Raw genomic sequence first — 23768 nt, forward strand, 5'->3', positions numbered from 1 at the left:
CCTTCCTTCCACGCAATACGCCAGTCTCAAGACATAACATTCCCTGCATCATGCTGGTCTTCAGAGTCTTCCAGGGCCACCGTCGTAGAAATATTCTCCAAGGAGAGGGGTTACCCTTCTACTTACTTCTTCATTTTGCATGATTGGGCCCAGATACCCAAGAAATTGGGATAAAAAATGAGCTGTGTTTGGGACCTGATCATTGGAGGTATGGGGACCCAGGTAGGGTTGGAGGTTGGATTCAACGGCATAACTTTGCTTATTCTTTGTAACTGGCATTCAGCACATTGCCCGATGTATGGTAGACGCAAAATGAATATTTATTGAGAGGGTGAGGGAAAGAGCATATACGTAGTGTTTATGGGGGAAAATTAACCAAAGCATACATGATATGATCCCAGCACTTGGGGCTCTCAGGGTAGATGGGCAGTTAATATGCCCTCACAAAGTAATTGTGTAACAATGTAAGAAGATCCACAGTCCAAACATTTAGGACTCTAAGGAGGAAGGGTGGAGGTTTAAGAGAGAGAAAGATCCCTGGGGTTTGGCTGTGGCTATTAAGAGAGGATTCGGGGAGGGGGAATAAGTTAGCTGGGTCTGGAACGACAGGACTCTTCTATTAAAGAATAGCAGAGGGGAGTATGGAAAATGAGTTTTGTCTCCTCCCAGGGAGATGTGTAGGCTGGACAGGCAGAGGCGGGGAGGGGTGTCTGGTTGGTGATGGGGAGGTAAGAGTGGAGAAGAAAAGTCTATGGGCCAGGAGGTGTCTCTGGGAAGCCAAGATCCTGCTCTTGCAAGCTCAAAAAGAACAGAGAAGAACCCTTAACTCTCCCATCCCTCTAGACTCCATGTTGGGCCAAGATGTGAGGCCCCTAGCTCAGGCACCCAATAATGGGGTTTATGTGCACTATGGGTTTAACACTGCTGCGGTTTGGGGTTTGTTTGTTCCTTTAGAAGCTTCTAGTTGTATATGACAGAAATTTGGGTTTATTGGAGCGTTTCTTTTTTGCTTGTAATCCAAGCTAACAGCTGATGCTAGCTAGTGTTTACCATCCTTGATTTGTTCCTTACGTTCCATATACGCTGACTCCGTTGCTTCCCTCCTTAAGGCCGGGCATGGGAGAGAAACAGGAAAGGGTGTGATTCTTTGTGGACTTGCCAGCTGATTCTTTGGCATTTTTGGATTCTTGCTTGTGGACCAGGGGGATGAATGGTGACCTCTCTCCTGGGTCTCTGCCTCCAGCTCCTACCTCCCAGCACTTTTCCTGCCAGGTTCCCTCAGGGATTTCTTTCTGGGTTAGACCTGGTTCTGGGTGTTAGGGAAGGTCTTCTGCTCTCCCGTGGCCTCCTTATCCACAGCGGCCTGGATATTCCTGGCTGCCCGCAGGCCGGACTTGATGGCAGTGTCTATCCAGCCATGAGGCGTGCAGGTGTGCTCGCCTGCAAAGTGGATGCGGCCCTCGGGCTTGAAGAGCTCCTGTGAATAGTCAATAAATTGGTAGGGTGTGAACTCAGCAAAGGCACCCAAGATGAGGGGGTCCAGAGACCAGCGTTTGGCCGCAGAAGAAGGGCATATACGCTGCAGCTTGTCCTTGGGTATCTGGTGCACAGCCGCCAGGTCCTCCAGGACCACATCCACAATCTGCTCATGTGTTATGGAGGTGAAGAAGAGGGAGTCGTCATCCACAGTGTAGGAGGCCAGCAGGATGCTCTTGCCATTGGGGAAGCTGTGGCTGGGGTAGTAGATATAGCGCGAGGGCCTGTCGGTGATAGAGTACCCACCCCGGATGCCATCCCTCTCCCAGAAGGGCTCCTTACAGGTCAGGATCACCTTGGTGGCACTGGTGTAATGCACCAAGCGGAGTGCTTCCCTCTTGTCTTGGGAGAGCGGTGGCTTAAAGGTGATGAGGCGTGTGGCCTTGGCTGAGGCCGTGATGATGACAAAGTCCGCAGTGAGGTGGTTCAGCACTGAGCCGGGCTTGCCTACCCAGTAGGAAACCCGGACCTTGGACCCATCCCTCACTACCGTCTCCACGCTGGCGCCCAGGCGGATGGTTCCAGGCTTCAGGGTAGCGCCGAGGGCTTTGGGGAGCTGGTCGAAGCCACCAGTGATCTCAGAAAAGCTGCAGGGGTGAGGGGGAGGGCAGATGGTGAGTGTAGGGGCCCTGGGCCTAGAAGGAAACTAGCTGCCTGAAGCCCATGTTGGATGCTTCATATATGTCTCCTTAACTAGTCTCTGGGAGAGAGGAATCATTGCTTAATTTTATACTGTGGGAAACTGATACCTGATGGAGAGGAACTTTCCCAGAATGGCATTCATAGCCTAGACCCACAGCCCATGGATTCAGCTACCATGCAGTCCTGGATCCCAGGAGGAGCCCCACAGACTTGGGTGTGGATTCTGACTCCAGCTTTCACCCATTATGTGAAATTGAGTAAATTATAGAACTCCTTGAGCCTCAGCATCCTTGCCTGTAAAATGGGTCTGAATAATAGTACCAATCTTCCAGGTGATTCAATGGGACTGTTTGTGGAAAGTGTCATTGTGCCTGGCACATAGTGCCTATTCAGGAACCGTAGTTCCATTTCTTTGCTCTGAGGGTTAGAGGAGGGGCAGATTCCAGCCCTGGTCCCAGTTGGCCTTACTTGTTACTTTGGGAGAAGATGACGCTACTCCGCAGGGACTCTAGGAGAGACTTATAGTATCCAGAATCCTCATTCATCACAGTTCCGATCATCTTTACTGCTCCCTCGCTCAGTTTTCCTTCCTTCACCAAGTAAGCCTGTGGGGAGGTGGAAGGTTCAGATGGGGGCACCCAGCATGTAGGAAGGGGCTTCAGCAGGGGTCTAGGGCAGGCGGGGGGCAGCACTGGACTCCAGGAAGGTGAAGTCTTTGGTGGTGGGACGAAAAGGTTCTGGTCATCAGGGGACAACCCCAGGGGGCTAGGCTAGGCACAGACCCCCTTCACCCCTCTCCTGGGATTTATGTGCCTCACGTACCTTGGTGGAGTAAGAATCATAAAAGGACAGCAGTTGGCTGCAGTTGAAATTTTTCAAATTTTCTCTGAGCTGCGAAAGGGGAGAAAGGGGAAGCAGCTTAGATTGAAGCCATAGAACCAGTGGGAGGACTCCGGCATTCTCTGGATATCCCTTTAAAGGGGAGGGGGGGAACACGGAGATAGGGGATGGAAAGACCAGGGAAAGGATGCTTTCAAGATCTCCTAAATGTTCTTTTTTCCTCCCAAGTCTCCCCTTCATTGAAGGACATTTGGAGACTAAAATTTAAGGGGGAGACATTCACTGTAATTCAAGAAGATTGATTCATTACCAAGGATTGGGTTATCTGGTGATTCCCTTTCCTTCTACTGTCACCATCAAGCAGTGAGCCATTGGACCAACAGGGATGGGGAAAAGATGGCATGAGGCACTAGGACAGGGTGGCAGCATTCTTAGGGGACGTTAGAGGAGAGACCCATCACAAGAGTGCTAGATGGGACCAGGTCACTGGGTCTGTCCACTAACTTGCCAGGTGACCTTGGGCCAGAACTTGTTCTTTCCCAACCCTAGTAGGAGTGAGGCAGGAGGCACCTTGGCAATGGACTGGTGGAAGAGCTTTGTAGGGCTTTTGCCCTCCTCTGTTGGGCTCAAGGAATAGCCCAGGATCTCTGGATGGTCCTGGACCTCCTTGCTGCGATGGCGTCGTCCGTTGATGAGGTACCAGGTGTTGCCATCATACTGTATGAACTTGTTCAGCTTCAGGCCAAGCTTCTTGATGTAGGTGTGAATCAGCCTGAAGCAGAAACAGGGATGACATGGCACCTCTCCCAGTGACAACTTGTTCCTGCTGTCCTCACTATAGAAGCTATTTCCAGGGAAACCAGTTCCTTCATGTGCCAAGGGAGCTCAGTCTGTTTCCTCAACTCTAACCCTCCTTCCTCCTGTTGTGGTATTCATTCTCTTCCTTCTGTTTTTGCCCCAAGGAAAATTGCAAGGACAGGGTTTACCCTTTCCCCAAGGAATGCCCTGTAAGAAATCCCCAAGTACGGGATTTAAGTAGAGACCAAGGCCTTTGGTTTCAGACAGTATTTGAAATCCCATCTTCCATTTTTAAGGAAGGTGAGGCCAAATCTAGTTTGGGTTAGTTCCTTTTGTTTTTGTTTTTGGTGGCATTTGGAGGCAAGTCTTGGGTTCAGTTTACACTTAAGGCAAAAAAGTCGTCCTGTCCCATGTATTCAGGTACGTGGGACACTAGGCAAAGGACCTCTTTTGTCTTAGAAACTTCAGAACCAGGGGCTGGATTGTGTTCCAGGATCCAGTTAGAGCGTAGGGGTCGAGCATCTGTTTTTGGGCCAGTTGCCTCCTCGATTTTGAAGAGGAGCTCTGTCACTTTCTCCTAGGAGAACCTTGGGTGAGTCAATTAATAGCTCTGAGCCTAGTTTCTTGATTTGTAACTGGGGAAGATAAGAGGATCAGATGAAATAATGCACCTGTGGCATTCAGCAGGGCACTTGGCACATAGAGGTGCTCAAAAAATGCAGCTGATGGGATTATTAATTATTATTAGTTTGTAGCCTAATGGGGTATAATTGACAATGTAAGAAGCTGTCCATATTCAAAGTACACAATTTGATGAATTAATGGTAACTATTATTATTAGTTTGGGACCTACCACTTTCCGGGCTCTGAGACTCAGTCTTCCCTGTCAAATGGGAGACCGGTGTTTGTCCCAACTTGCATGATTGAACCACAGGAGACAGCGGATCTGAGAAGCTCTGACACAGTGGCCCAGGGTCCCTCACCTCACCTCTCTCACCTCCCCCCTTTCCACCACCTAATTCCTCTTGCTTACCTTTTGCCCATTCCTTCCCTGGGACTTACCTGTGGGACTCTGGGATTCGCATGGGTCCCAGTTCATAGTACCAGCCCTCTTCCTTGTTTCTGATTGTGCTAACTCGACCCCCGATGCGGTTGCTGGATTCCAGGATGGTTACCTGGGATCCAAAGAACATGCTGTTGTTGCCAGCATCATGTTTTCCCTTCTCCCACCCTGTACACCCATCTCCTTCTCGCCATAGGCTCTAGTCCGGAATTCCCAGCAGTGGGTTCCCTGAATGTGCAGGATAACCAGAAGGAGGCTGGCAAGGTCCTGAGTAGTGTAAGTGGGGCAGAATGCACTGTGGGGGTGGGGGACTGAGTGCCTCTTAAACTTTTCTTGTTAGCGTAACTCTTCTCCACTTTTGTTCCTATGAGAACATAAGTGAAGTTAGGGTCAAGTCTCGGGAGTTGTGAGGAACGTAACTAAGGGCTAAGAGACCCAGCCAGTTATGAGCAGCCATCTAAGAATTGGCTGTATCTTCTCTTTTTTTTCTTTTTCCCACCCAAGAAAGCAAACCAGAGGCAAAGGATTGAAGCCCTCCAAGATCTGCTCACCTGGTGACCAGCATCCTGTAGGGCCTTGGCCGCCACTAGGCCTGACATGCCAGCTCCCACTACTACCACACGTTTGGGCAGCGGGGAGGTGTGGAGCCCCTTCTGCGCCGTGACAAGGATGGACTCATATTCGGGGTCCTGAAAGCACTTGGACAGGTCCTCCAAAAAGCCAAGGCAGCTAGAAGTAGCCATCAGGAGCCCCAGGATCAGGATTCCTGTGGTAGAGAAGGGAATTGAGGGCTGCCTTTCTGGGACTCATACTCTGTGTCCTGCCCTACCCAGGATGAGCTTGGCTGTGTGAATGAGGGGGTGGGGTGGTGAGGTCAGGCAGTATATGTCAAATGTGTGGTTGTAAACATGTCTATTTCTGGTTGTGTCTATGTGGTGGCAATTGTGTTGTGTGGGGTACGGATGTATGGGTGAGCCGTGGTGGTGTTAGCTGTATGATGGTAGATGTGAATGCTGTGTTCATGTACGTGCACGTGATTGGAAACTCATGAGTGTGTACAGGGTCATCTCTGACTGTGAATATGCCTGCTTCTGCTGGTGAGTGTGTGTGTGAACCTGTCTGTGATGTAAGTTGCAGTAATTGTGAATTTGTAATTGTTGCCCTACAAGACTGTGGATCATCTGTGATTTCATGGAAGAAGGTGTGTCTGTGGCGTGGTGTGGGCACCTGAGCAGATGTGTGGATGAATCTGTATGGGACAGTGAGGTGGGTGTGTGTGGCCTGGGTCTGAAGAGTGCGCGTGACATGTGTGCATTTGCTGGAGTTTGAGAGGGAATGTGGTTGCTGGTGTTCTTGTGTGTGATTCTGTGAGTGTGTTTGAGTGTGAGGCTGGGTGGCAGAGCCAGAAGGTGTCTCTTCTTTGAGAAAGTGTGCATTTGTGAGAGGATGGGTGTGTGGAAGCAGGAGCATGTGAAGCAAGCTTCTCTTTAGGGGGAATTGTGGCCAGTTTCTCAGTGGCATCACCAGTGCCCCATGGGATCTTGGCAGGCCCACTGCTCTTCTCCAGCCTCATGGTATTTTTTCAAATCCCTCCAGCTTTCCTACTGTGCAGCCAAGACAGGAAACCATAGTTAATATGTAACGTGCAACAAGTCCAGAGTGACGTGGTTTTCGTCTCCACAATTAACTGCTCTGGTGCTCAGAGAATTCACCTGGGAGTCTGCAACAAGAGCCTGTGTGGTTTCCTGGGTGTCACTTGCTCTGAAGGGGAACAGCCAGGAGTTGTGATGCACTGTACCCCTTTGCACTAGCCCTAGGATTTTTGGGTGGGTGAGAACCCCCTTAGTCCAGCCTTTGTCCATGCTGGACACAGGAGGCACACAGAAGGAAAGAGATCTTCAGGGGCCTCCCTTGAAGAGGGGCAGGAGACCCAGCGGGCTCCCAGTGCAGACCCTTCTAAATCCCAGGAGAGCCTTCTGCTGGGGTGACTCCTTGGAAAAGAAGAGAGGGTGACCACACACTGTGGCAGAGATTCCCCAACCCTCACCCACTCTCCCCACCTTCCAGGCTTACCTCAACCTCCCAAATCTATTCTAACCTGACAAACTCTCCCATCTCCCCGAGCTACCACCATTTGTGTCTCAGGCCCCATTCTCCTTCTCCCTGAATGGGCCCAACCCCCAGACTCATTATCCAGACCTGTACCCATTCTCTTGACTCACTTTCAACACCTGGACCCATGTGCAACCCCTGATCTAGCCCTGTCCTGTCTCAGTCCATATGGCTCCATGCCCAGACTCCTTCTCTGGCCCATCTTCACCCGCTTCCTCCATCTAGTTCCTTGCCTTGTTTCAGCATCCAACATTCAACCCTCAGGTGCCTCACTCTCAGACTTCGAGGGGGCACACACTTACCCCTCATCTTGGTCATGGCCGTGCAGCTCCTACTGAGTCTGGGGCAGCTCTCCCTCTCCTTATGAAGAGCCAGCTCTACTCCAGGAGTGGCTGGCCACGTCCCATCAGCCTGCCCCCAGGGTTGGGCCAAGCAGAGAAGCCCTGCCCTCATGGTGAAAAGACCAGGATGACTCAGCCGCATACCGGGCCTCATCTTCCTCCTGGACTGTCTTCCTTCTGAGGGAAAACCCCTTCTCCCAGATCAGTCCCCAGCCCCTGGGTACCAGTGGGGAGGTGGCATTGTGGGAGCCTTGGGCCATCCCAAACCTGCTGGAACAATCTTCCAGGAAATGAGTGAGGATTGAGGCTAATGTGTCTGGGTTTCTTTGGAAAGCCAGTGTCCAGGATCCTCGCCCAGGTCAGAGCACCCAACTGCTCCTACCAGAGAATGTCTGGTCCTACTACTGTCCCACTGTGAGCCTTCTGTTCCACTGTACATCTGTCCAAGGTCGGGATTCTGGCCAGGAGCTCCCATGGAGGACCGTGCCCTTCCTGCCCTTCTCAGGGTCTCCCCCAGCAGGCTGGGCAGACATCTCTGGCTGAGGAGTGTTTCATTTTTCCCCCTCTTCCTCTAGATCTTCTGGGGTTTCCATAGACACAAGCAGGCTTCTCTGGCACTGGAATTCCTTCTCCTGGGGAATCAGGCCAGCTGGCTGTGGCACCAAGACTAGCTGTTTGCTCTTTCTATATACGGTGCGAGTGGAGACAGTCTGGCTGGTGAGAGAAGTGGACAGGAAACACGCACCAATCTAGCAGCATGGGGCTGGGGAGGAGGGCAGGTAGGAGCACCCAGTATCAGGGATACAGGATTCAGATCCTGGGAACCACAGGTGGCATAGGGGAAAGGACAGCAGCAATGGAGTCCAACAGAACTGGTTTCAAATCCTGTTTTAGTATATCAATGCTGTGTGTCTTAGGGTATAAGGCTTATATCTGTCTGAGCCTGGGTTTCTTTATCTGTAAAATGATGCTGTAACATTTTCTTTATAGGGTACCTCAGGATTAAACAAGATAATGTTTGTGAAGAGCCTGGTGTAGCACCTTACACTCTATAGGCATTTAAACTGGCTTCCTTTTTCTTTTGTGGAGATAGGGTCTGATTTGATACCAGATCACACACAATCATAATATCTTTCTTTTTTTTTTTTTAAGATTTTATTTATTCATTTGACACACAGAGATCACAAGTAGGCAGAGAGGCAGGCAGAGAGAAAGGAAGGGAAGCAGGCTCCCTGCTGAGCAGAGAGCCCGATGTGGGGCTCAATCCTAGGACCCTGAGATCATGACCTGAGCTGAAGGCAGAGGCCTTAACCCACTGAGCCACCCAGGTGCCCTCATAATATCTTTCATGTGGAGGTTATTCCTTTACCACAAGGTGGCTGGAAGAACCAAAGAAAATAACACATGGAGGTTACAGTATGAACAGCTGGGTTTTAGGCACAGGTCAAGGACTCTCTCTGCTTCTGTTTATTTTTTTATTTTTATTTTTTTTAAAGAAGTAAAATTGCGTATTTATTTACAGATAATAGGAACTAAGTATATAAAATTCTGTAGACTCAACCATTTTTTATTTTTATTTTGTTCATTTTTTTAAAAGAAAATTTATTTTTATTCCATTCCCATTTTAATTTTTATAATAACTTTATTGAGATATAATTCACATACCTTACATTTCTTCCATTGAAAGTGAGTAATTCAGTCATTTTTAGTGTCTTTACAGAGTTGTGCTACTATCACCACGATCAATCTTTTTTCAAGATTTTATTTATTTATTAGAGAGAGAGAGAGCACAAGTAGGCAGAATAGCAGGGAGAGGGAGAAGCAGGCTCCCCACCATTGATCAATTTTAAAACATTTTCAAGATTCCAGAAAGAACTATGGTACCTGTTAACCATCACTGCCCATTCTCCTTGTCCTCCCAGCCCTAGGCAACTACTATTCTGCTTTCTGTCTTGATGGATTTGCCTGTTCTGGACATTTTCTATGAATGGTATCATACAATATGAAGTAATCTGTGACTGGCTCCTTTTGCTTGTATAATGTATTCAAGATTTACCCATGTTGTAACATGCATCAGTACTTCATTCCTTTTTATGACCAAATAATGTTCAATTTGTGACTGAATAATATTTCATTTACACCATAAAGTTGATCCATGTTTCAGTTGATGGCCATTTGGGTTTTTCCCACTTCTTGGCTGCTATAAACAATACTGCTCTAAAATTCTTTTATAAGATTTTATGTGGACATAGAGTTTCATTTCTCTTAAGTATATATATTTGGAATGGAATTGCTGGGTTACATGTTAACTCTATGTTTAACCTTTTGACGGATTGCCGGACTGGTTTACAAAGAGGCTGCACCATTTTATTTTCCCACTAGTAGCAAGTGAGAGCTCCAGTTTCTCTCCATCTTTGACAACACCTATTACTATCTGCTTTTGATTATAGCCATCCTAGTGGGTATGGAGTCATATCTCATTGTATTTTTGATTTGTATTCCCTTCATGATTAATGATGTTAAACATCTTTTCATGTGTATAATGAACATTTGTGTATTTTCTTTGGAGAAATGTGCATTCAGATCTTTTGCCTATTTTTACATCTGATTATTTGTCTCTCTATTATGGGGCAGTTCTTTATATACTCCAGATACAAGTCTCTTACCAGATAGATGCACATGTATTTGTAAATGTTTTCTCCCATTCTATAGGTTTTCATTTTCTTTCTTTTTTTTTTTTTTTTTGGAAAAGGGTTTTATTTATTTATTTATTTATTAAAGATTTTATTTATTTGACAGAGAGAGATCACAAGTGGACAGAGAGGCAAGCAGAGAGAGAGAGAGGAGGAAGCAGGCTCCCCTCAGAGCAGAGAGCCCGATGTGGGACTCGATCCCAGGACCCTGAGATCATGACTTGAGCTGAAGGCAGAGGCTTAACCCACTGAGCCACCCAGGTGCCCCCGGAAAAGGGTTTTATTTATTTATTTGAGAGAGAGAGCAAGAGTGTGGACACAAGTGGGGGAAAAGGGACAAGCAGACTCCCCACTGAGCGTACAGCCCAACATGGGGCTCGATCCTAGGGCCCTGAGATCATGACTGGAGCTGAAGTTGGATGCTTAACCAACTGACACACCCAGGTGCCCCAGGGTTTCACTTTCTTGATGATGTTTTCTTGAAGCATGGAATTTTAAAATTTTGATGAGACTCACGTTATCTATTTTTCCTTTTATTGCTTGTGCTTTGAATATCATATATAAAATCCTATTGCCAAATCCAGGGTTATGAAGATTTACCCTTATATTTTCTCCTAATGGCTTTTTATTTTTCAATTTTTAAATTAAAAAAAGATTTCATTTATTTATTTGAGAGACTGAGTGAGAGAGTACAGGAGCAGGGTCAGAGGTATAGGGAGAAGCAGAGTCCCCCAGCGCCAGGCTTAATCCTAGGACTCTGGGATCATGACCCAAGCTGAAAGCAGATGCTTAACCAACTGAGCCACCCAGGCACCCCTCTTAATGTTTTTTTTTTTTTTTAAACTCTTATATTTTGGTCATCGGTCCATTTGGAGTTGTTTTTGTATATGGGGTGAGGTAGGGGTCCAAGTTCATTCTTTTGCATGAGACTATCAGTTGTCCCATTTGTTGGAAAGACTTGTCTTTCCCCTATTGAATGATTTTGGCATTCTTGTCGAAAAGCAGTTGAGCATGGACATGTGGTTTTATTTCTGGACTCTCCTACTGTCTTGATGAACATTCTATAGTAAGTTTTTAAATTGGGAAGTGAGTCTTCCTACTTATTTTTCTTTTTGAAAATTGTTTTGGTTATTCCAAGTCCCTTGAATTTCCATATGGATGTTAGAAGCAGCTTGTCAAATTCTATGAAGAAGTCAGCTGGGATTCTGATAGGGATTGCATTGAATTTATAGATCAATTTGAGAAGTATTGCCATTTTAACAATATTATTTTCGATCCATAAACCAGGGTGTTTTTCCATTTATTTAGATAGTATTTACTTATTCCAACAATGTTTTATAGTTTTCAGAGTATGATTTTTGTACTTTTGTTTTTAAAGAACTTTTTCTTATGAGGTGCAGTTCATACAACATAAAAGTAACTATTCTAAAGTGTACAATTCAGGGGCACATTAACTATGTATTCATAACACATTCATAGTATTGTACAACTGACATTTCTATCAAAAGTTCCAGGCATTTTCATCATCCCAAAGGATGACCTTGTACCCATTAAGCAGCCACTCCCCATTCCTCCATCCCTGCATTTCCTGACCACCAGCAGTTTTCTTTCTTTGTGGATTTATCTATTTTGGATATTTCATATAAATGGAATCATACTATATGTGACTTTTTGTGTTTGTCTTCTTTTAGTTAACGTAATGTTTTGGAGGTTCATCCACATATAGCATGTATCTGTATGTACTTCCTTACTTTTAATAGCTGCACAATATTCTATTGTATATGTATACCATATTGTGTTGATCCATTCATCGTTTAAAGGACATTTAGGATGTTTCCACCATTTCACTATTGTGGATAGTGCTGCTATGTACATTTGTTTAACAATTATTTGAGCACTTATTTTCAGTTATTTTGGCTATTCTAGCAGTTCCCTAGGGCTGCCATAACAGATTAGCGCCTGAGAAACTTACTCTCTCACATTTATAGAAGCTACAAGTTCTCAATCACAGCTGTTGCCTGGGTCATGCTCTTTGGGCACTTCCCTTAGTGCTCTAGGGAAAGATTCTTTCTTGCCTCCCCCAGCTTTCGGTGACTCTAGGTGTTCTTATGTTTGGGGCTGCCTACCACCAGTCTCTGCCTTCACATGGTCTTCCTCTTTCATGTCTAAGTGTCTCAAATCTCTCTTTGCCTTCTCTTATAAGGACATCACTGGGTTTAGGTCCCATTCTAAACCAGGATGATTTCCTCTCAAAAATCTTTAACTTAATTAAATCTGAACAGACCATTTTCCCAAATAAGGTCACATTTACAGGTTCCAAAGGTTAAGACTTGAACATTGCTTTTGGGGGGCCACTCTTTAGCTCACTGCAGTCTACCTTTTGCCCCCCACAAATTCATGTCTGCCTCACATGCCTCAAAGTTTTGATACCTGACAGTATCATCTTAATCCAAGATCTCGTCTAAATATTGTCAGCTCAAAGTCCCAAATGTGGTTTTCTGAATCATCTAGATCTGGTATGGGGAAGACTCTGGGTATGATCCATTGTAGGACAAAATTCCTTTCCACGGTGGACATGGGAACCTGAAAAACCGGTAACATGCTTTCAAATACAATGGTGGAAAGACAAAGAGTAAACATCCTGTTTAAAGAAGTAGAATGTGGAAGAAATAAAGGTGTCACAGGTGTCAAGCAAGTTTGAGATCCAGTACAGCAAATTCCATTAGGTTTCAAGGCTGGAAAAGAAGGCTTTATGGCTCGATGCTCTGCTCTCCTGCCTCACCGCTCCACCCTCTGGACCTGTAGCTCTGCCTTCTGCTTCTGCTTTCCTCTCTACCTCTGCCCTTGGAGGTGTTGTTCTTTCTTTTCCTGAAGAGGAGCAAATGTTTGAAGACAGCAAAGAGTTCAGCAGAGAGAGGAGAGAACAAGTTCCACAACTGAGCCAGGGGCACACCGTCTTTAAAAAGTAGACTCTGCAAAGGAGATTGAGAAGGGGAACTGGGGAGGTAGGAGGAATACAGGACGTGAGCGGTCCATGTCCAGGAATCCACATGAAGAAAGTGTTTCAAGGAAGGAGTGATCAGTTGTATAAGTGCTGTCAATGGGAATGATGACTGAGAATTGGTTTAAAAATAGGAGAAGAGAGGGGCGCCTGGGTGGCTCAGTGGTTAAAGCCTCTGCCTTCGGCTCAGGTCATGATCCCAGGACTGGGATCGAGCCTCACATCGGGCTCTATGCTCAGCAGGGAGCCTGCCTCCTCCTCCTCTCTCTCTCTCTCTCTGCCTGTCTCTCTGCCTACTTGTGATCTGTCAAATAAATTAAAAAAATCTTAAAAAAAAAATAGGAGAAGAGAGTTGGGGAGATTGGAGGGGGAGATGAACCATGAGAGAGTGTAGACTCTGAGAAACAAACTGAGGGTTTTGGAGGGGAGGAGGATGGGGGAATGGGTAAGCCTGGTAGTGGATATTAAGGAGGGCATGTATTGCATGGAGCACTGGGTGTGGTGCATAAACAATGAATCTTGGAACACTGAAAAAATAAAATAAAAATAAAAACAGGGGGCTGATTACAGTGGATTCAAAAGAGAAAGACAGGAGGAATTTGGGATAGTGAGTAGATCAGCTTTTTTGAGGAAATTTGCTGTAAAGGACAGCAGAAAAATAGGTAGGTAGTTGCAGGATGAAGTGGAGTCAGAAGAGGTTTTTTTTGTTTGCTTTTGTTTTTGTTTTGTTTTGAATAAACCCAATTACAAAGATAGTATAAAGAGTTCTCATATACCCCATACCATGTTTCCCCTGTTATCAGCATCTTATGTTATTATGGTACGTTTGTTGCAATTAATGAACGAACATCAATGTATCACTATTAACTGGTCTATATTTAGATTTCCTTATTTTTACTGTCCTCCCCAAAATGTCCTTTCTCTTTTCCAAGATCACCCAGGATGCCACCACTTCTGGTTGTCCTGTCTCTTCAGGCTCCTCCAAATCCTAACTTACAGAACAGAGGTGGGTATAGGGCAGCATGCTGTAATTAAATATTTCAGCACCAAAATGCATAAATGTTCAAACCAGGTTAGGTCAGATCAATCTGTTCCAGGTTTTGCCTCTAAATAAGTTATGAAAGAAATTGGTTTTCAGAGTTTTGTTGTTGATTTTAGAATTGAGGAGGAGGGACTTTAGACTTCGCTATTTGTGATTTTTGTACTTATATTCATTTGGGGGTTAGTCAATGAGTTTCTCTTCTTGTGTTGCCCTTACTTAGTTTTGGTGTCAAGGGTAAATTCGATTCATAAAATGCATTGGGCAACTCTCTCTCTCTCCACTCTTTGAAACGGAGTGATAGGGATTTGATTAAACTTCCCCACTTGATGACTATCTTGGGGGAGCTGCACTAAGGGCATAGAATATAATCTGAAGATGGGTTAAATTGGTGATGAGATTAAGAAGCCTTTAGTTTTGAGTGAAGCCCAAGACAAGATAAAGTTCTGCAGCAAGTCCAGACTGCCATGCAAGCTGCTCTGCGATTTGAACCATATGGTCCAGCAGATCTCGTGGAGCTCAAAGTCAGCAGCAGATAGGGATGTTGTTTGGGGCCTCTGACAAGCCACTAAAGGTGAATCACAACACAGACTCTGAGGATTTTGGAGTAAAGCTTTGATACCCTCTGAGGATAACTACTCTCTTTTTGAAAAACAGCTTTTGGCTTGCTATTGGGCTCTCATAGAGACTGAAGGCTTGACCATGAACCACCAAATGAGCTTGTCATCTAAACTCCCACTGTGAACTTGGTCTTGTTGTCTGACTTACCAATTCCAACTTTGTCATGCACAGCAATACCACACCATCAAATAGAAGTGAAATGTGTGCAACTGGACTCCAGCAATCCCTGAAGTACAAGTAATTTGCATGAGAAAGTGGCCCAAATGCCTGTGGTCTCATGGGGGTCCCCTGTGATTAACTGATGAGGAAGAGAAAACTCAGGCCTAGTTTACAGATGGGTCTGCATGATAAACAGGCACCATCTGGAAGTGGACAGCTGTACTACTTTCTGGGTCCTTTCTGGGACACCCCTGAAGGCCCACGGTGGAAAGAAATCCTTCTAGGCGGTAGAACATCAAGCCGGGTACTTGGTTGTTCATTTCATCTGGAAGGAAAAATGGCAAGAGGTAAGAATCTATATTAATTAGTGGACTGTAGCCAGTGGGTTGGCTAGATGGCTGGGGACTTGGACTTGGAAGAAAATTGGAGAGACCAGGTCTGAGGGTAGTCCTCTTCCAGCTAACAAAGAATGTGATGATGTTTGCATTCCGTATGAATGCTCACCAAAGGGTGTCCCCAGCAGAAGATTCTATTTATTTATTTATTTATTTATTTATTTATAAAGATTTTATTTATTTATTTTACAGAGAGAGACACAGAGAGAACACAAGTAGGGGGAGAGGCAGAGGGAGAAGCCGGTTCCCTGCTGAGCAGAGAGCCCTATGATGCAGAGATCCCAGGACCCTGGGATCACGACCTGAGCCAAAGGCAGACACTTAACTGACTGAGCCACCCAGGCGCCCCAGAACTGGATTTTAATAATCAAGTGGATAGAACAATCTGTTCTATCTATAAGTCAGCCTCTTTCCCCGGCCACCACAATCACTGCTCAATGGGTTCATGAACAAAGTGGCCATGGTAGCAAGGAGGAAGGATAGGCATGGGCTTAGTGACTTGGACTTTGACTCACCAAGGCTGACCTGGGTGCATGTCTTCCTTCCTTTCTTTCTAGGGAGTTGGTTGTTAAACGTTTAACATTATACCACTTGTTAGTATCTACACTGTCAGTTAGTGGCTCTCAGACATTGTTCATATTACAAATCTCCATGACTCAGTTTCCTCATCTGCAAAATGATGAAGATTACACCATGTATTTCATAAGAATGTTTTGAATATTAAATGAGTTACTGTTAAGTAAAGGATTTAGAAGAGTGCCAGTCACTCAGGAAGCAATACCTCATAAGGGCTGGCTGTGACTACTATCATTACCATGATCAGTATCACTGTCTTTGCTGTTACTATTATTCTATCCCTGTAGCTTGTCTGGGTGGCTGCCATTGACTCACACAAGATTCACAGCCTTGGGGGGATACAGACACCCAGGAGTCAAGATGCTGAGGGGATGCATGGTTGGGTCCCTGCGAGTGACTCATTATTGCTGGTCAGATGGACAGCTCGTTCTTCCAATTTCCCAGAGAGCAGAGCAGGGGAGGAAGCTTGGAGATGATGGAATGGACCCATGGTCAAGAGGCAGGAGGTCTGGGTTCTAGTCTCCTCCACTAAGTCATATAGGCCCATGACTTTCCTTCTCCGGGCTTAATTTTCCTAGCTGTGGAAGAGGAGTGGGGAGCTGGGCATGCTGACCTTGAAGGTCCCTTCTGACCTCAGCAGTGAAGTGACCAAAACCACTATCAATACCTACTTGAGGACCTGGTCTGTGACAAGTGCCCAGCAAGTGTCTGTCACCATTGTTCTCATCATCTGTAAAATGAGGACCATAACACCTTCCTCACAAGAGTGCTTAGAGGACCTGGTGATAAATAACACATGTGAGGGCGCCTGGGTGGCTCACTGGGTTGAGGCCTCTGCTTTCAGCACAGGTCATCTCAGAGTCCTGGGATCGAGCCCCACATCGGGCTATCTGCTCGGCGGGGAGCCTGCTTCCCCTCCTCTGTCTCTGCCTGCCTCTCTGGCTACTTATGATCTCTGTCTGTCAAATAAATAAATAAAATCTTTAAAAAAAAAAAAACACATATGAAAGTGCTCTGTAAACTGTAAAGTGCTATGAGCCTGTCCCAAAGCACCAATAAGATAATCTTGATCATTAGAATCATCACCACCTCCTACTATCTGTTTAGCTTCTCTCCTAGACACAAACCCAGAAAACTTTCTGGGGCACCTGTCTTAGCAAATGAGGGCCAATTCCCACAGGGTCCCTCCCAGAGGCGTTCTCCTCCTGGGGCCAATTAGACAGCCCAGGTGGTTAGCACTGTGGGCCCCAGCCCTCCCCTTCTCAAGAGCCCACCCTCTGCAATTTGAGGCCTGCGGGCCCCTGGGTCCAGAATCAAGCAGCTGGAGTACAATCTTCTCTCTCATGCCAACCCCTGGCTGACCTCACCCCCACTAGCGACTGCAACCAGTTCTGGGGACAGCAGGCAGGATTTCAGTTAGAGGTCCTGTATAGCCATCAGTCCAGATTGGAGCATTGAAGCATGTGATATTGTGGACACAGCCTCAGCCCAGGAGGCAGGCACCAGGATTCCGGTGCTGGCTGTTCCATTGTTTAGCTATGTGGTTTTGGCCAAATCCCTTGGCTCTTTCTGGCCGTGTTTCATTTTCTGGGAAACAGAGGGTAGACTATGCTTGGCAGTCTTTAAGTAATTCCATCATGGAAAACTCAGGGTGTCCCGAGTTTCATCCTGTTTATGACCCTAGATTGCTTCTGACCTGGGGCAAGTCAGTGTACCTGCCTGGGCCTCAGTTTTTCTCCTCCATTTAGTGAGAAGGTGGGCACCGGCATGGATACCTCTTCACATCTGAGGTGAGGGTACAAGACAAGTACTTCAGGGCCTTGGGTCCGAGCAAGGGGTGCTTATCATTTGCATCATGGTTCTGAGAAAGAGAATTGAATGAGGCATGTGTTTATCATCCTGAGTTCTTCACCCAAACTCAGTCCTCCCCTGAATCTGTGAGCTCATCAGGAGGGGCTGGGGGAAGTAGGAGGATGTGGTTGGGGTACAGGGGAAGACTACCCCAGGGCAGTCCCCTGAGAGTGTAGCTGAGGCTGAGGAAGAGCTGGGGGTTGGAGAGAGGTTTGGGATCACAGTTCCCCTCACCCCACCCCTCCCAAGGAACCACAAAGCAAATTCCATGAAAGCTCCTTTCAGGGGCACGCAATAGAGCAAGCTCCAGAGATGCCACGCAGGAGCGAATGTGTCCCCTCCCTGCCAGGTGTGACTTGAGGCAGGGGGAGTGTGAAGGGAGATCAGGAAGTAGATACAGGGATGAGATTAACCTTTACTGAGTGCTTCTTCTATGCTAAACCCTGGGCTCCAACACACACAAGCACGCACGCACGCACGCATGCACGCACCCGTACCATCTCTCACCATCTGTTGATTTGCATCATAACAGAGTGGGAGAGGGAAGTGTTCCCTATTTTAGAGACATGTGAACTCAGCTTGTCTCATCTGAGGCAGCCCTGGACACTGCCCCAGTGTTCCTCTGCTTCTCAGCCATGTGACCTTTGGCAAGTTCCCTACTGTTTCTTCACCTGTACATCCCTGTCCCCTGAGGCTGAAGTGGTGCCCATGCAAACTAAGCTTGGAGGGATTTTGTCCTTTGCTTCCACTGGGGCCTGGGAGGCGCTTCTACTTGCTGAACAGCCAGATGGCAGAGCCAGCCTGCTACATGGTCTGCATCAGAAGGCCTCGACCATGGGTCTGAGGAGGCTGACAAAGGTCCAGACAGAAGGGAGGGAAGGGCCAGGGGCTATGCCAGACTGTCTGGGAGCCTCTGTTGGGGGCTGGGGTGGGGGAAGGACTGGAGCTGGTGGGCTGTGCCTCTCCTGGATGAGGCTGCTCCTCCAGGGCTCTCCTGACTCCTACCAATGCCTCCAGCATTAGATTATCCTGAGATATCTAGATTCTTAGGACTCAGGACTAGAAGCAGTGATGTGCTGGTAAATGTGTAATTATCATTCCTGGAAGGGAGAGAGGGGTTCTGATTTGTATCGTTTGCGGATTTCTATGGCATTAATAACCCATCATGGCCAATTTCAAGCTAAAAACATGATGTCACTGCACCCAGAGGTGGGAGGAGATGCACAGAATTACCTCATTATGGAGTATTTCCATCATACAGATCCAGTACATGCAAACAACTTCTAGAAAACAGAGAACGCTAAAATGTAGAATAATTAAGGTATGAAGAGTTTTGAGCACTTTTTGGTCTTTATTTTTCATTTTGTAAGCTGATTTTTTGCTCCAAATTATTGAGCTATAATTGACATATGACATTGCATAAGTCTCAGGTATACAAATGTGATGGTTTGATGCAGGTATATATTGTAAAATGTTCACCGCTATAAAGTTAGTTAACACATCCTCACCTCATGTAATTACCATTTTGTTGTTGTCATGAGAACGTTATAGCTGTACTCTCATAGCAACTTCCAAGCGTACAGTACAGTAGTGCTAACTGTAGTCACACACTGTGCATTCGGTCCCTGGAAGTTGATCATAAGTGAAAGTTTGTACCTCTTAACCAGCCTCTCCATCTCCCCTACCCCGCCGGGTCTGACAACCATTCTTGTTTCTGAGCTTGATGTTTTTACTGTTCCACAAATAAGTGAGATCATACAGTATTTGTCTTTGCCTGATTTATTACACTTAGCATAATAACCTCAAGGTCTATTGCCATTTGTGTTGGTGTCATTTACTTATCCTTGTTTACATAGATTGACTTTAATAATGGCTTTGTTTAGTAACCATCTGATGACATTTCTGAACATTCAAATGGGCTCTGTGACCTGTGGCTGGTGGGGGAGGTGATCAGAACCCAACCTCCTCATTCTGAATAGACCGGGAACCGAGGCCCAGACAGAAGGCAGGTGCGAGAACTCATAGTCATGGAAGCATGGCCAGGACTCGTGCCTGGGCTTTCAACACATTATCATATTTAATTCTCCCAGCCACTGTAGAAGGTTGGGGATATTAAGAAATTATTATCATTTTACAGAGAAGGTTGGGGATATTAAGAAATTATTATCATTTTACAGAGGAGAAAGCTGAGGCAGGCTAACAGCAAGTTTAAGAGAACAGGCACAAGAACTTGATAGATCCTGCTTTGAGTTCTGGTTCTGTACTCATAAGATGTGAGCCCTTGGGCAAGTTCCTTACTCCTCCGGACCTCAACTTGCTTATATGCAAATAAGACTGCTCCATTTCCTTTCCAGATACTATTTGCCAGGACTGGCTCAAGACCTGGCATAGGGTAGGTGCTTCATGATCAACTCTTTAATTATCATTGGAGAGGCTGAGTAACTTGTCCAAGGTATTTGACTGGTGGGGAATTGGGGGAGGATTGTGATTTGTCCCAGGTGGTTCAGTAGGCAATAGAGATGTGACTCAAACATGGTCTAATTGACAAGTTGGGGGAACAGGGTTTGGGAAGTAAGAGGAAAATGAGAATGAGGCCTTCCTAAAGTTCTTAACATTTCTTCAAGTTGACCAGGTCCAACCCCTTCTCCTCTGGCTGAGCATATCCTCCAAAAGGCTGGAAAAGGAAAGTCAGGTTACCACGCTCCCCCGCCCCCCACCCCAACCTGGGTGTTGTTTGCTTTTGCTTTGTCCCCAAAGGCCTCTTCCTTGTAACGTTCTTGTTAACTATGTTCAGAGAATACCATTTGCCATCCTCACCAGGGACAGGGATGGTGGCGGCAAGAGACAGAGGGATGGCCCTTCTTCAGGTCTCCTAGGAGAGCCTGGTAAGGAGCAGGTCCATAAAGCCTCAGCAGCTTGGTCCACTGAGGAGAGCCTGAGATAGCCAAAACTCCATTTCCCTGTGCCCCAGGACCAGACAGGCAAGGTCTTCAGGAGCCAGAGCTGCCGGGCCAGGTGCAGACAGCAGTACAATGGAGAGAAGGCAGGGGGTTCAGCCTCCAACCTCTCAGAAGTCTCATGCTTTTCTGGAGACTAGGTTGTCTGGAATCCTGATACACTGGACTCAACTGCCCAGGTGTGCTCCTGTTAAGTCTTTTCCTCAAGTTCAAGTGACAGCCTCTCTATGACTTGTTTCTGTGGCTATCTGAGGGGTGGGATGGTCACTGGGCTTGGGGCTGTGGTCAGGTTCCAGGCATGTATAGGGCCTAGGAATCAGAAGTAATCCAGTCCCCTAGTCCCTGGGTCTTCTCTGGACCTCCCCACCAACACCCCCCGGCCCTGTTTCCTTATTTCCTAGTGTTCTTACCTCACCACTTCACACTTCAATCCCTGCCATTCCTTTCTTCTTCCTAGACCCCCTTCTTTCACTCATTTATTTAATAAATATTTATTCATAGTTCCCGTGTTAAGCCACTTTCTAAGGGCTAGAAACAGAGAAATGAATCATATAATTTCCTAAGCTTAAGGATCTCCCAGTCTAGCTGAGAGCTATATCCATGAAAGGACAATGATGATAGTTATCTTGGGAGAAGCCTGCAACAATGACAGGGGTCGCCATGATGACTAGGACCCGCCTCCGTGCTCTCACAAGTCTGGCTTGGGTATTGTCTATTAAGACAGAGACTACTGGGCTGACAGAATCTCAGAAGTTTGTTGTTGTTGTTGTTGTTTTTTTGAAACTAAATGATGTCCCCCATCCCATGGAAATCAACTATGACTCTGGGAGAGGCTTTTATGAAGATTTGCTAAATTCCAGAATGGCAATACTTTCCCAAGTCCTTTTCCATGGATTCTTTTTTTTTTTTTTAAGATTTTATTTGTTTATTTGACAGAGAGAGATCACAAGTAGGCAGAGAGACAGGCAGAGAGAGAGAGGAAGGGAAGCAGGCTCCCTGCTGAGCAGAGAGCCCGCCGTGGGACTCGATCCCAGGACCCTGAGATCATGACTTGAGCCGAAGGCAGAGGCTTTAACCCACTGAGCCACCCAGGCGCCCCCTCTTCCATGGATTCTGTCTGCTTCTAGTGCAAACAGAAGCAGTGTCTGTGGCTCCTCATACCCATATGATGGAGCAGATGGAGGGAGCTTTATGATGAGAGAGAGCTTGTGGCTGCCACTTTAGTCCTTTGCCTTTGGAGGATTCCGATCCAGTCTTGTCCGGTGGCTGTCTGAACCTCAGAGGCCATGATTCCATTGAGCAGCTCCCGACAAATCTCAAGATCAAACTGATGCATTGATGGGGAAGTTTGCTTTCTTCACCCTTCCCACGTACAACCTGTTTGCTGGAAGCAAGTGAAGTTAATAATTAAGAGTTGGCCCTGAAACCACATTGCCTCCACTCAAACCCCAGTTCCACCACACAGACCCCATTATTTGGACTGAATCACTTCTCTCTGTGTGCCTTTATTTTTCCCTCTGTAAAATGGAGGTCATCGTACTTACCTCAAGGGGCTGTTGTGAAGATGAGGTAGTGTAACAATGCGTGGCACACAGAAATTAGTTAAATATTATCTATTAGTTAATTAGTTAAATATTATCTATTATTATTATTGTTGTTGTTGTTGAAAAGGAGGTTATAAATTCACCCATATATCCATACTTTATTACAGGTATTCCAACTCAATTGGTGGGAATTAAGTTAACGGGAGAAAGATTTCCCAAGATATTAGATCTCCAGCTGCATATCAGAACCCTCTAGGATTGCTGGGATTACAACTTGCCGGTAAGCACAGGCGTCCTGGGAGAAATAGAGGCAGCATCTAGTGGAGGTTTAGGAGTGGGAGATGGTGGTGTAGGTCAGCAGCGGAGGCTTCCTGGTGGGATGACACCTAAGCTGAAACCTGATGTAGGAATAAGGGCTGGACCACAGCGGAGTGCATGTGGGTGGAGGGACGCAGCAGGTGGTACTCCTCCATGCTGAAGACCTTGGCAAAGGTGTGAAGGTGTGACAGAGGTAGACACATACAGGAAATTGGGCACACCTGTATGGAGACTAGACTTGTAGGGAAGGAGATGCGCAGGGAGAGGGTTGGGTCCTGAGGCTGAAGAAGTCAGGGGTGGGGGACAGATCTTTTAGGAAGGGCTCTGTGAATCTGTCTAAAGTAAGGGGTCATGGGGAACACTTAAAGGATTTTTAGTAAGGGGAGAAACAGTGCTTCCTATTGTATTTATTTTGAAATTGATTTTTAGCCAATTTCACGATAATCAGAGAATATACTCTAAATGACTTCCATCCTTTGGATTTTGGGACCTTACATTTCTTTCCTTTTTCTGTTTTAAAAGATTTTATTTATTTATTTGACAGAGAGAGCGAGCGCGCACACGAGTGAGCACAAGCAGGGGGAAGGGCAGGCAGAAGCAGAGGGAGAAGCAGGCTCTTGCCGAGCAAGGAGCCCAGTGTGGGGTTCAATCCCAGGACCCTGGGATCATGACCTGAGCCAAAGGCAGACACTTAACTGACTGAGCCACCCAGGCGCCCCCAGATGTTACATTTCTGATGCAACATATGGTCAATTTTGATAAATGTTTCATGAAGCGACATGTTTTTTTGATTAGTCTCTGCATGGTATATTTTCTTCTGTTCTTTCTTCCTAGTGCACTGGTGTCCTTAAAATGTGTTTCTCTCCTCCATCCCACCTTTATTGAGCTATAATTGACATAACATTGTGTAAGTTTAAGGTGTGCATTGATTCGATACATTGAAATATTGGAAAATGATTAAGGTGCTTTTCCTGTAAGCAATATGTAGGGTTTTTTTAAACTCAGTTTGAAAATATGACTTTTATTAAAATATTTAGTCCTTTTGCATTTGAAGTAATTGCTTAAGTACTTAAGTTCATATTTACCATCTTTCTATTTATTTTCTATTTGGTCTACCTCTTTTCTGTTTGATTATTTTCCCTCTCTCAAAAGAGCATTATTTTGGATTAGTAAACATTTTTTTGTCCATTTTCTACTACTTTAGATTGTTAGTAATGCATTATTTATTCTTTTTTTTTTTTTAAAGATTTTATTTATTTATTTGGCAGACAGAGATCACAAG

General features: G+C 46.0%; 1 protein-coding gene across 1 annotated transcript; it reads right to left on the reverse strand.

Annotated features, from left to right (window-relative positions):
* Positions 1-1297: 1297 nt before the first annotated feature.
* On the reverse strand, positions 1298-7309 carry LOC111142798 (L-amino-acid oxidase-like). The gene is made up of 7 exons (XM_022496108.1): positions 7294-7309; positions 5431-5645; positions 4879-4991; positions 3589-3790; positions 3001-3069; positions 2647-2783; positions 1298-2123 (listed from the first exon to the last, which is right to left on the reverse strand). The coding sequence occupies exons 1-7, from the start codon at positions 7307-7309 to the stop codon at positions 1298-1300; spliced, it is 1578 nt and encodes a 525-aa protein (XP_022351816.1).
* Between the last annotated feature and the right edge of the window lie 16459 nt (positions 7310-23768).

The sequence above is a fragment of the Enhydra lutris genome, unplaced genomic scaffold (genome assembly GCF_002288905.1).
Source record: "Enhydra lutris kenyoni isolate GAN:26980312 unplaced genomic scaffold, ASM228890v2 scaffoldscaffold9, whole genome shotgun sequence".
Lineage (NCBI taxonomy): Eukaryota > Metazoa > Chordata > Mammalia > Carnivora > Mustelidae > Enhydra > Enhydra lutris.